This window comes from Nycticebus coucang, chromosome 12 (genome assembly GCF_027406575.1).
Source record: "Nycticebus coucang isolate mNycCou1 chromosome 12, mNycCou1.pri, whole genome shotgun sequence".
Taxonomy (NCBI): domain Eukaryota; kingdom Metazoa; phylum Chordata; class Mammalia; order Primates; family Lorisidae; genus Nycticebus; species Nycticebus coucang.
In genome coordinates this window covers 97,434,037-97,446,624 of record NC_069791.1, presented here as the reverse complement: position 1 = coordinate 97,446,624, position 12,588 = coordinate 97,434,037, and the positions used below count along the sequence as shown (strand labels likewise).

General features: G+C 54.8%; 1 protein-coding gene across 1 annotated transcript in view; it reads left to right on the top strand.

Annotated features, from left to right (window-relative positions):
* Positions 1 to 12,588, top strand: part of LOC128562040 (lipase maturation factor 1-like) — a 95,543-nt gene that overhangs the window by 62,548 nt on the left and 20,407 nt on the right. The window contains exon 5 of the mRNA XM_053556646.1: positions 2,244 to 2,411. Coding sequence (XP_053412621.1) covers positions 2,244 to 2,411 — 168 coding nt within the window. The remainder of the gene's footprint in view (positions 1 to 2,243; positions 2,412 to 12,588) is intronic.

Here is a 12,588-nt window from a genome sequence, read left to right as displayed (position 1 = left end):
CCTTGCCACCCCATCTCCACAGTTTATGACTAAGTTTAGGCCATGGTAGTTTTTTCCAGCCTTAGTACAAACAAAATCGAAACTTTGTCCTTGGGTTTGCAGGAGCAGAGAGGGTGTGGGACCTACCCCAGCGCTATGGCCCTTATGGCACACCAGGGCCCTGTGCCTGGAGGGGTCAGTGGACGGGGCAGACCCCAGCAGACACAGGCAAACTGTCAGCCCAGTGCTCCTCTGGGAGCTCACACCCCTCTCTGGAAGTGGAAACTTTCTTGCAACAGCATCATGCTTATACTTGTTGGAGTATTTATTCTCATTTTACTGATGCAGTGAAGCACCACGGGAGCTACTGGGCTCAGGGCCTCACCTTGGCTACTGCAACCATCTACATATGTCTCGCTTGGTTGTGGCACTTCATTTGTGAGCTGAAAGTTTGAAATAATATTGATTTCCAGTAGCCATTCCCAACTTACTAAATTGGGGCCCCTGTTCAGAAGCCTCATGCACCCCCATGGCCTCCAAGTCCCCACAGGTGTGACGGCCCTTCCTCCCCATTCTCCAGCTGCCTCCTCATCAGGCCATCTGTTCAGGGCCCAAAAGCTGTGTTGTGGTCACCAGCAGCACCGCAAGTTGGGGTCTCAGTCCCTCAAGTCCTCAGGATTGTGTCCCTCCCACAAATGTCATCTCCAGTCAGGAACACAAACTTCCCATGGGATGGGGAAACACTATCTTACCCGGCAATAGGGAATGAGACGCTGTGATTCCTGGACCCTCCCCCAACCAAAGAAACAGGCAGCTAAACTTGAGAAAAGCAAAAAAAATGACAGCACCCACCCATGTTGGGGACCCCCAAGGGCAGACACAGAGGACATCCCTTGGCCAGCGGGCCGGACAATATGCAGGGGGTGCAGGGCCTGCCCACCTTTGACGTTTCCCACTGCTGGCCAGTTTATTCATTTCTGTTGGAGAGAACTTGAAAGAGGTTGAGCCCACCTTCCCCACCTCCTTCAGAGCATCACTCCCTGCAGCCTAATTCAATAAAGATCTTGGCTCCTCTCCCCTCAGCCCTCTGCTTATTTTTCTTAGTTTCATACCCATCTGCAAGTAGCAGGGGCTCCCTGGGGAAGCACAGATGGGGCACTTGAGGCTAGGGTGGCCCTCAAGGGGGTGGTGGGGCATTCCACACTCCTGAAGACCAGGCAGGCCATCCCAGGGGCCAAATCCCAAAGGAATGACTCTCACCAGAAGCCTTGGCGGAAACCCCTCTCCTCTCTGAGGCAGATACTCTCCTTTCTTTTCCCTATTTATTTGGGGTCCCCTGGTGTCATCTGGGCAGTCAAGCCCATGGGACACACAGGATCTCAACTGGCTTTTTCTGAAAGGGCTCAGCAGAACATGATTGTTCTGCCAGCAAGTACTAAGTTCTTTGCTTCTCTCTCATCAGCCAGGGACAGCAGCTCTGAATGGCTCAGAGAGCCCAGGACAGCATGGGGCATCAGGGACAGCGAGCGGTCACTCCCAGGCCAGGTGTCTCAGGTGTTCTGCTGGAGACACGTCTGTACTGTAGGGGTTTCTGGGGGACAGCATGTGGCCAGCCAGGTCTCCCAGGTGTTCCCACTGGAGATGTGTCTGCCCCATGGTGGGAACTTAGCATGAGGCAAGGCTCTTCCCTGTCTCCGACCAGGCTGCTGAGTGGGACTCAGGAGCTGCCTGCTTCGCCCTGTCTGCACATCCTGCTCATTTCCAGGCTGCAAGTGAATGGCCCTTGCCTCCTGGTTCCCTGCCTCAGGGACTAGCCTTTGGGGAGCTTCCCCTGGAGAGGGCAAAGGGTCCTGGCCCATAGAGGCTGCTTCTCAGAGCCCCGTGTGCTGTCTGCCTCGGGCATGCTGGGGCTGGGTGACTGCAGGACAGGCAGGGAGCAGATGGGGCATCCTGCTGGGCCCAGCTCAGCTGTGGTCTCTGGGGCTCACAGCACAGCCCCTGCAGCCAGCAGGGCAGCATGTCCCCCAGGTTGCATGTGTAGGATATGTCCTCAGCTTCGTGTTGTGTCTCCTCAATTCCATCTTTGCCTTTAGTTGATAAAGGTTTTAAAACAAAGACAATAAACTTGCTTTTGCTTCAGACTTCAGAACTTGCAGGGCCAGGCCAGGGAGGCCAGTGGGTGGGGCTGGGTGGGGCATGAGCCCTGCCCACTCTGAAGCCTGCATGGTGGTTAGCCCTGCTCACGGGGCCTCCTCTTCCCACAGACCCAGCCGGTGCCCAACCCCGCAGCCTATTACCTGCACAGGTCGCCCTGGTGGTTCCACCGCTTTGAGACTCTCAGCAACCACTTCCTGGAGCTTGTGGTACCCTTCTTCGTCTTCCTGGGCCGTCGCATGTGCATCCTGCACGGGGCACTGCAGATCCTGTTCCAGGTTAGTGGGGCCCTTGAGACCTGGCCAACCCATCATGGGGGGAGGCCCTTAAGAGTCACAGGCCCTGCCAGAGAGAACCCTGGGGAGTCACAGTCCCCCCCAGATGGTACAATGAGGTATCACAAGTCCTCTTGGATGGCATGGTCTGATGTCACAGGTGCCTCCAGAGGTACCCTGGGGTGCTACTGGTCGCTGCCAGGGGCACCTATTGTGTCAAAGACCCCTCTCAAGTGCATCCTGCGGTGTCATAACCTCCCCCTGGGGAGCAGCCTCACCAGCCCCATCCTCCTGGGGCCCACTGCAGCCCACCTGAGCTGGATGCTTAGAGTCTCCTTCCCAGCAGACCCTGGCCCCTCCCAAGACAGTTCATCTATGGCAATGCCAGGTGGCAGCCAGGTCTGAGGGCTTAGCGGATAGGAAGTATCAGACATGCCTAGCAGGGACACTCCCCGTGGTATCCTATCCTGATGGTTCTCAAGTCCCAGAAGTTCCCTTCCACATGTCCAATGGGCCCACTGCTCCAGCAAATGACTCTGGGGCCCCAGGCTCTCTGTGCTATGCAGAGCTCCTGCCATCCTGCCCCACAGCCCCCACATCAAGCAGCACCTCCTGGGGCAGGGGCACCACCACACATTCTCCACAGGGTCTTGGCCAGTCTCAGGTCTTTGCTTTTCCCTGTAGATGTTGTCATCCAGTCATCATGGATGAAAGGATTTTTAAATTTTTTGACTTATTTTTGTTTTCATGGAGGCATAACTCACACCCCATGGACTGCACAGATTTCAGCTGTGCGTTCCAGATTTCAGCTGTGCATTCCACATGCTGGGCTGGCTGGCCTGGGAGTTCCTGTCACACAGCGCTGCTGCGGAAGGTTGGATCGCATTGCTGGTGTATGCTGAGTGCACCCCTGCTGGCTGGGCCCACTGTGTGAATGTCCCACAGTAGGGTTTATCCATTCTAATGTCCTTGGACCTTGGGGTTGTTTCCAGTGTTTTTGGCCGTGAGCCTGCCATGAGCATTCATGCTCTGGTCCTTCCATGGACATGTTTTCGAGGGCACCGCTGTGGCTTGGGTGTGTGGTTAACACTGTCTTTAGCTGACATCCATAGTTTACATGAGGGTTCCCTCTTGAAGTTGCGCATTGTCTGGGTTTGGACAAGTGTGCAGTGTACACTTATGTCCTCTGCTGGGGTATCACACAGAACTGTTTCGCTGTCCTGAAAGTTCCATGTGCTCCACCTGTTCATTCCCCTCCCGAGCCCCCAGCAGTCACTGATCTTCCACAGCACTGCCTTTTCCAGAATGTCATAGAGGGGTGACGCAGAGAGTGTGGCCTTTGCAGATGCTTCCCACTTAGCAATTAGCATTTGAGGTTCCTTCGTGTCCTCTCATGGCTCTATCACTCATCTTTCCAGCCCCGAGTAATCCCCTACTTTCTGGATGCACTGCAGTTTACTTCCCTGCCATCCAAGGAAGGGCCACAGAGCTATGGCCCCCACATAGGATGCTATCGAGGATGTATAGAGACACGAGTGCCCTGCAGGTCGGTGGTATAGCCAGTCTCCTGGTTTCTAATCTGGGCAGGGCCTTGGGCTCAAAGGTCCTCTCTCAGGGCCTCTGACACAGGCACCCCCCAAGGCCAGGGTAGCTTTTCACCAGACCAGCCCCACACAGGCAGGTGGCCCCTGGGCCCATGGTCCGGGATACGTGCTGGTGGGGGGAGGCAGCAGACAGGGGCTCAAGCCTCCCTAGGACTACCCACCAGCCTGGGCTCCATCCGTGGGTCTCAGCCCAGGCCCCCACCTGCTCCTCCCAGTAGAGAGTGTAGAGCTGCCACACCAGGGACACACAGACACAGCCTCAGGGGGAATGTGAGTCTCCTTGGGCCACCGTGGCCACCGTGGCTGGGGCATTAATTAGCCCACTGGCTGCTTTTACAGCCCTGGCACAGTGTCCACCCCTGGGGCCATAATCCTGACTGGCCTAGTCTTGGTGGCCCTCAGGCTGCAATGGCCAGTTCTGCCTGCTGCTCCTCCAAATAAACCCGACTAGTTTCAGTAAGCTCCACCAAAAGGCAAATCATCATGTTACTTTAAAAAAGTAATGATAGTTTGAGTCACTGGTGCAGCTGGAAAGGGTTCAGCCCCCTGAACACAGAACTGGGGGTATGTGCACTTTGACCTCTGAGACAGAGGCTTTGAAATGACTTCACTTGTTCAGAAAGCACTTGGCAGGGATTGTGATGGTGAGGCAGGTAAGGACGAGGATTTGACCAGCCACCTCTGTGGCCTCACTTTACACAGAGAGGACCTTCCCAGGCACAATGGGCCTGGGCCTCGATTCCCTTAGCATTAGCACCGGGTGTCAGCCCAGTCCTGGGGTCTTCGCCCCAGTGGGCTTTCTGTCCAGATTTCCTGGACAGTGGTGACACAGTCAGCACAGACTGGGGAGGAGACAGAGCTGGGCCTTGAGGGGGCTCACCCCCTCTGAGGCTCTGGTGTCCCCTGGCTGGCCCAGGCACCAACTTTCCTTCCAGGCCTGGAGAGGTGGTTGTCCTCTCTAGCCCTATGCTGGGTCAAGGGCTTCAGCTCTGCTCTGGCTTGACACGCCCCTCCCAAGGAAGCTGTGCTGCATCTATACCTACCCAGTGGGCAGAGTAGAACCTTGGACTCACAGACTGGGTCCGCTCAGGCATGCGGGGCAGTTGGCCTTTGGGGGACAGTGTACCATGGGGTTGAGAGTGACCGTGTGCACTCAAATGCCAGGTGTACTGCCAGACCACCCTCTCCTCTCTGCCCATGTGTGACCCAGAGGTGTCTCTTAGCGGGCCTGTTCTATTCTGTCTGCTTCTTCCTTTGGGAGGGCTGGGATGTGAGCGTGCACATCTCCCACACTGTTTACACAGATGTTCTGAAGGGTTCTCAGGCCCCACCCACCACCTGCTTGGAGGGGTGCACGTGAAAAGAGACACGACAGCTAGACCTCCTCCAGCTTGGCACCCTGCTCTCAGGGCTCCCTGGGAGGGGTGGCAACTGCCAACCAGGATTTCCACAGCCCACCTGGGCCACCTGTCCCAGCCAGGGACAGGGAGGAGGCTTGGCCTGCAGACTTGGAGGCTGTGTTTGGGGGCGCTGGGCCTGGCCCCTTTCCCCGTGGTGGCTCAGCCTGCCCTTCTAGGGCCCTGAGGCTCTGTCACCAGAGCTGGGCTTGGGGCATAACACACATAACATGGAAATCTCCTCCTTGGGGTGCAGCTTGGTTGGGGTGGGCACATGCATGAGTGTGCCCTCCCAGCCTAGGGCACTGGCCTGTCCTTGTGGACTTTCTTTTTTTTTTTTTTATTGTTGGGGATTCATTGAGGGTACAATAAGCCAGTTACACTGATTGCAATTGTTAGGTAAAGTCCCTCTTGCAATCATGTCTTGCCCCCATAAAGTGTGACACACACTAAGGCCCCACCCCCGTCCCTCCATCCCTCTTTCTGCACCCCCCCATAACCTTAATTGTCATTAATTGTCCTCATATCAAGATTGAGTACATAGGATTCATGCTTCTCCATTCTTGTGATGCTTTACTAAGAATAATGTCTTCCACTTCCATCCAGGTTAATACGAAGGATGTAAAGTCTCCATTTTTTTTAATGGCTGAATAGTATTCCATGGTATACATATACCACAGCTTGTTAATCCATTCCTGGGTTGGTGGGCATTTAGGCTGTTTCCACATTTTGGCGATTGTAAATTGAGCTGCAATACCTTGTGGACTTTCTTGATCTGGGTGTTTCACGTGCCGTGTCGCTTATGGTGGCCTTCATGTCAGGGCCCTCTGTGAGTGTGTCTGAGATTCACAGAAGGCTGGACACTCTCATCTTGGGGACTCAGGGCTGTCCCTCGGTCCAGCACATGGCCCCTGCCTGGTGTATTCTGGAGCCTCTGTCCCACCTGTTCTGCTTCTGTACTCAGTGTGAGCTGATTAAGGTCCTGGGCGCATGGCTACTATCAGGTCCACCCCCTCACAGGCATGTGTCCTTGCTGGTCACTGGGAGAACAGCAGGCACTATCCAGATGTTTGTTCTCTTCCTTATTAGGGTCAGGTTGCTGGCCCTGGAACCCTGCTGCAGGCCTCCTGGGCCCAGCTCCACCCCACAAGTCCATCTTCCTGTGCTGCCCCCCAGGTCTCTGCTGGCCTCGCCTCTGCTCCCAGCTCCACAGGGCCAAGTCATCTGCAGCCTGTGGAATGCACTCAGGGTCGTTCATGATACTGCTGGCTAGTGGTGAGCACAGATGGCCCCTGTGATGTGACTCACTTCCCACTGAAGACGTGGTCTCAGTGACACAGAAGGGAAACAGGAAAGACAAGACCCTCTGGTGCTCTGGCCTCACACTCTGCACTAAATTCCAAACCTCTTATTAAGAAAACAGCCAATGCTGGGTACAGAGGCTCACGCCTGTAATTCTAGCACTCTGGGAGGCCGAGGTGGGTGGATCCCTTGAGCTCAGGAATTGGAGACCAGCCTGAGCAAGAGTGAGATCCCATCTCAAAAATAGCCGGGTCACTGGGTGTAGTGGTTCATGCCTATAATCTCAGCACTTTGGGAGGGAGACCCCTCCCTAAGCAAGAGGGAGACCCCATCTCTAAAAAATAGCTGGGCATTGTGGAGGGTGTCTATAGTCCCAGCTACTTGGGAGGCTGAGGCAAGAGAATCACTTGAGTGTTTGAGGTTGCTATCAGCTATGACACCAGGGTACTCTACCAAGAGCAACAAAGTGAGACTCTGTCTCAAAAGAATTTATATGTATATAGCCGGGTGTTGTGGCAGGCACCTGTAGTCCCAGTTACTCAAGAGGCTGAAGCAAGAGGATCACTTCAGCCCAAGAGTTTGGGGTTGCTATCAGCCATGAGTCCACAACACCCTACCAAGGGTGAAAAAGTGACTGTGTCTCAAAAAAAAAAAAAAAAAGCCGATGAGATGGATGGAGTGGGTAAAGCAGGGCAGGCTGCAGGGACACAGCTGTGCCTCATTACACGGGGCAGGCCTTCTTGAGTCCTCAGAGCTCCATGGCTTTGTCAGAAATGGGACTCCACCCAGAGTGTGCTCTGTGACTCTTGGGGGCTCAGGCCCACACCTGGGCTCACATTAGAATGACCCAGAGGGCAGATCTGGGAAAGTGCCCAGGAGGGTCAACTTGTGCCCGGGACCGAGATCCCCCAGGGAGGCTGCACTGGAACACCCTGGGAGAAAGGTTTTGGCCTCTCAATATACACAAACATGTGTTTTAAAGCTCTGGTTTGTTCAATGGAGAGAGTAGTGACCAAACCTTGGTGTGGGATGGGAGAGAGGTCAGAGCTGGCACATTTCCCTCCAATGAGTTGCTGCCATGTCACTGCATGCTAAGGTTGGAACTATGAACACATGGTCCTCCTCACACGGCACCAGGAGTCTCCTGGGATGGGTCCCACCAACTCCAAAGGGGCAGTGGGCCACTGACCCCAGGCTTGAGCCCACCCTCCATGCTCCCAAGCTCAGGCTCCCACCTGGCTTCTCTTCAGGTGCATAGAGGGGATCCTGCCACCCAGAACATTCCAGACCCTGGGCATGTAGACCTCAGCCTTCCTGGTCCAGGGACCCCTTCTATTTGTCCAGGGCACCCAGCCTTCTCCTGCCTTGTCACATGCCCAGTGCCAGCACGAGGACTGCTTCTCCCCACAGACGGGGCAGAGGGCAGCATATGTCCAGCAGGGCAGCCATTCAGAGAAACACTCTGCTCAGGTCACCTCACAGAGCCTGTAGCTGGAAGACTTAAGGGCTACAACCAAGCCTCAGGAGCATCTGGGAAGCAGTCCGAGCAAGACCTCAAGAGCCAGGCCCCAGCCTGGCCTGCAGGACCTGCACTGCTGACCGGACCCAAGTGGACCTGAGCTGCACAGGAAGCAGTGGTCACAACAGATCCCGACCTCCCAGAGCCTCCAGCCTCCGCCGGGCCGAGGGCCAGCAAATGGGCTTCCCTGGGCCAGCAGGAACAAGCTTTTTGTGGCTCCAGGCTCCCGGCCACCAGGATACCATCCAGATGTAGGGTCAGCCTGTGCCACTACTGATGCCACCACCTTTGACATCTTGATGGATCGCTCTGTCGCTACATCACCAGCATCCTTTTGGCAAGACCACGATAATCATCTCAGCCACCTGTGGGACCACAGCCTGTGAGACTAGTGCCACCCGGCAGGCAGGGAGGACATGAAGCCACTGGGCCTGGACTCAGAGGCACCCTTCTCTGAGATAATGGTGCCAAATGAACAGATGCCAGCAGGGACCCAGGAAGGAGGCTTAGGGGGAGCTGAGCATGGCCTGGGCCTGGGTCTCTCCAAGTGCTAGGCAGGGCCTGGCTGCCATATGAAGAGTCCTGGACCATAGGCCCTTCCCTAGCTCCCCACAGTGGGGGCTAATTCTCTCTTTTAAAGCCTTAAAGAAACCTGCCCCCAAGGAAGCACAGGTCCCTGAGCTAGTTATGCCACAACTGCTGCCTAGCAGGCCCCAGGCCCAGCTAGGAACAGCTCCTTCCCACTAGGAGTGGGCAGCTGGTAGGTCTTCTGGGCGTGGCCACCACATCCTTCTTCACTGTCAGTAGGCAGAATTACGGACCCTTCAGGAGGGTTGGGTTACAGCCAGCACAAAGACAGGTCCCAAATCAAACCTGAGGGCAATTTTCCTGGAACCTTGGCAGCAGCCATGGGGTGCCAGGTTCAAGCGCTGGGGAGAGGCCCCTGCATCAGAACCTCATCCTTCAGGCATACACTCAGGTGGGAGCTGGACTGGGTGGTCGTGTCATGGGCCTCTCCAGGCGGCTCCTGATGCCCCTGAGAGATTACAGATGCGTCCACCCGCCAGCCAGACTCTCTTCTTTGATAACACATTTGTTCACAAGCTGATCACACCTGGGCCCGGGAGGCAGGTGCGCACCTACCCCTACCCACCCCCACCCCGCCCCGCACTGCAAGGGGCTCTTTGAAGGTGTCTTTTGTTCAGTTTTGCAAATGAGAGTCTCAGGTGCAGAAAAGATCAGCACAGCCGCTGCACAAGGTTGACATGGAAATGAGAATCTCAGCACTTCTTGGATAGCCTTTCCTTTATTTTCCTTTCCTTTTTTTCTTTTCTCGTTCTTGTCTTTTCTTTACATTTTTTCAGTCTAAATGCTTCATACTATATTAACTTCGACTTTATTGTTGGGAATGAGAAGTCTGCCGGAACGTGATGGGCAGGGGTCCGGTTTCAGAGATCCGTCCTGGAATTTGACCTGCAGGCTCAGGCCTCATTTCACTTGAGGAAATTTAACTCTTATTTTTTACTTCGGTCTTTTCCCTGGAAGCCCCTCCAGAGGCCATGTGTTCTGCTGAGTCTGTTTCACTTCTCATGTGCTTATACTGTCTTCTTCATAAATGCCCTCCTGTCTCCACCCCGCTCTGGAGAATCACTAGCTCACATTCCATCAGATTCCATCCGGCTTCTTGCTGGTGACTCTCCTGTGCGGGGCTAGTTGTTGTGAGGGTGCAGAGGAGTCAGTGTCACTCACTACTGGGGGCCCCTCCACCAGTGGCGTCCTGCTCTGGGCTCCTCCAGGATGCTTTGCTCTAGGAGTTCTCCAAGGAGGCAATGAGTGCCCTGCAGAGGAGACTGTGCCACTTGGAAAAGGCAGCCTTGAGAGGCCAGGCCACGTGGGCCCTCAGGAGCCCCAGCAGGCATAGTAGAGGTGGCCCCATGAGCCTTCAGGTGAGCATGGTCCAGACTGGTCACCAGGCAGTGTTGAGTGCCAGATATCACCCCTGGCAGCTGCAGGGGACACAGCCTCCACAGGCCAGACAGCTCCAGGTCCCCAAGTCCCTGTGGTGGACAGTAGCCCCAGGTACTGTCAGTATCCTTACAGCACCTCAGAAGCCACCACCTCCACAGGCAGGTGACCGGTCAGGTAGGGTGGCTCTCCAAGCCCTGTCCAGCCACCCCAGGAGGTTGTCATGGGGCCCTGGCAGGGTGGGAGAGCATCTTAGCTGGACCATAGAGCTTCTGGAATGCTCTGGAGTGCTGGAGGCTGTGAGCCACAGGCAGGAGCTGGTCATCCGGCTCACAGTGCTCCTCCACATGGGGACTTTCCAGGAAGGTTTAGGTTTGCAGCCTGTGGGCAGAGGAAGCCACTTCAATCCCATCTACAGGTAGCCACAGCCTAGCTGACCACCAGGAAGTGTGAGAAAGGCCAGAGCTGAAGGCAGAAGGCAGGTCACACAGGGCCATCTTTTCTGTAGCACCAGCGGGCCCAGCTCGAGGTCAGACTTTAGCATAGCCCTGCGCCCTCCCTGGGAATGAGGGGGCTCAGCGCTCTGAGTGTCCACTGCCCACCACACAGGTTCCCATCTGGCCCTGCCCAGGACCATCGATCAGACTCAGGGAGAAGCCAGATGGGCCCAGGACAGAGTGCCCTTGCCAGAGTGACTCAAGGCCTAGGGATTGGACCCTCTGAAGGGAGCTGGTGGGAGAGGCTGCCAGCCCAGAGTGGGATGAGGCTGGGCTGGTTTTGGCACAGGGATTTATCACATGATAGACAGTAGACAGTAAGAAATAATTATTTTTGGGCTCAGTACCAAGAAAACTAGTTTTCCAAATTAATCCAGGGAGAGCCATGAATCCACATTTCATAAAACGCCGTTACGATCCATAAACCTGACACAATTGGTTCCCAGCCCCTCCCCCTCAAACTCCTCATTAGACATCAGCATCTATTACTTTAAATTCCTCCCCAGTTACTGGGACAGGACGGGGCTATAACTGAAATATAGAAACAAAGGGAGCAGAGATGAGAGTATAGCCACACACACACACGCCCCTAGCAGAACCACAATGTGCTTTGCTTGGCCACAAGGAAATACTGAATCCAGTCGCTCCCCACCAACATGGGCTCAGTCAGCTGCACCACTCTTTTGGCCAACAAGAGGTGTCCAGAGCCCTTTAAGGAGGACATACTTCATCATGGCCAGCCTAGGCCCCACCAGTACCTACAGACCCCAGTGGGGATGGGCACCCCTCAGTCCAGATGGTTCTCATTTTAACTCTTCTCTTGAGTGGTCATGCATAGCCTTGAGCCCTACCTCACACTGCACATAAAAGACTAACATGGATCAGACCCTAAGCATGGCAGCCAGACATGTAAACTGCCTATAAAAATGTCTTTATAACCTTGGAGATGGGACACAAAAAGGACTAAATGTAAAACTTAAAAATTGATAAATTGGATTTCATGAAAATTTAAAACTAAACTTCTTCTGAAGACACCATAAAGAACCTGAAATGGCAGCTGCTGGCAGCAAGCAGCCATGAAGCCCTCTCACAGCTCAGCAGGGACAACCCAGCCACATACAGAGAAAGAGTTAGACACCATAGAAGAGGATGTGTGACGTCCTGTAATCCTTGGGAAGCCCTCAGTCGGTGGAGAAAGGCCACCTAAACCCCACGAGCTGCTAATGTGCTAGTAATGACCGTGCCCAGTGCCAGAACCACATGGCAGCTGGACCTGCTCTGCTGGTGGGAACATGGATGGCATCCCTGCCCAGGAAACTGTCTCTGCCATTGCACTCCTGCCGCACAGCCCAACCAAGCCAATGTGTGAGTAGACATTCTGGGAGACTTCACTGGTGACAGTGAGAAGCTGAACATAGCCACGACCATCCTCCCAGTGGGGAGAGGGAGGGGGCTATAGCCCCCATAATGTCCCTCCTGTGAGAACCTGCCCCATTAGAGGGGATGGCGGCCCCCCAGCTGCCAGGGTCAATCTGCCCCCGCCTGCCAAGTGATGAAGCCCAGCCCAGAACTCTAGAAGTTCTAGTCAGGAATCAGCTCTGAGGCTGTGGGTCAATTACACACAGTGTCCAGAGGACTCCCTGGGGATGGGAATGTATTTTATGGTTACTTATGCAGGCACAAATGTGTCAAGACCATTGAATTGTACACTTAAAATGAGTGCATTTTGTTGTTTGTATCAGTAAAGCTGATTTTAAAAACTCCCCATTCATATCTCTATCTGGCTCCTCTGTTAGGGCTTGGGGAACCCATGTGGTCACTGTGCCTCCTGTGATCCTGGACCCCACACACATGTCTGCAGCCTCAGCTCTCACCACTATGGCCACAGCACAAATC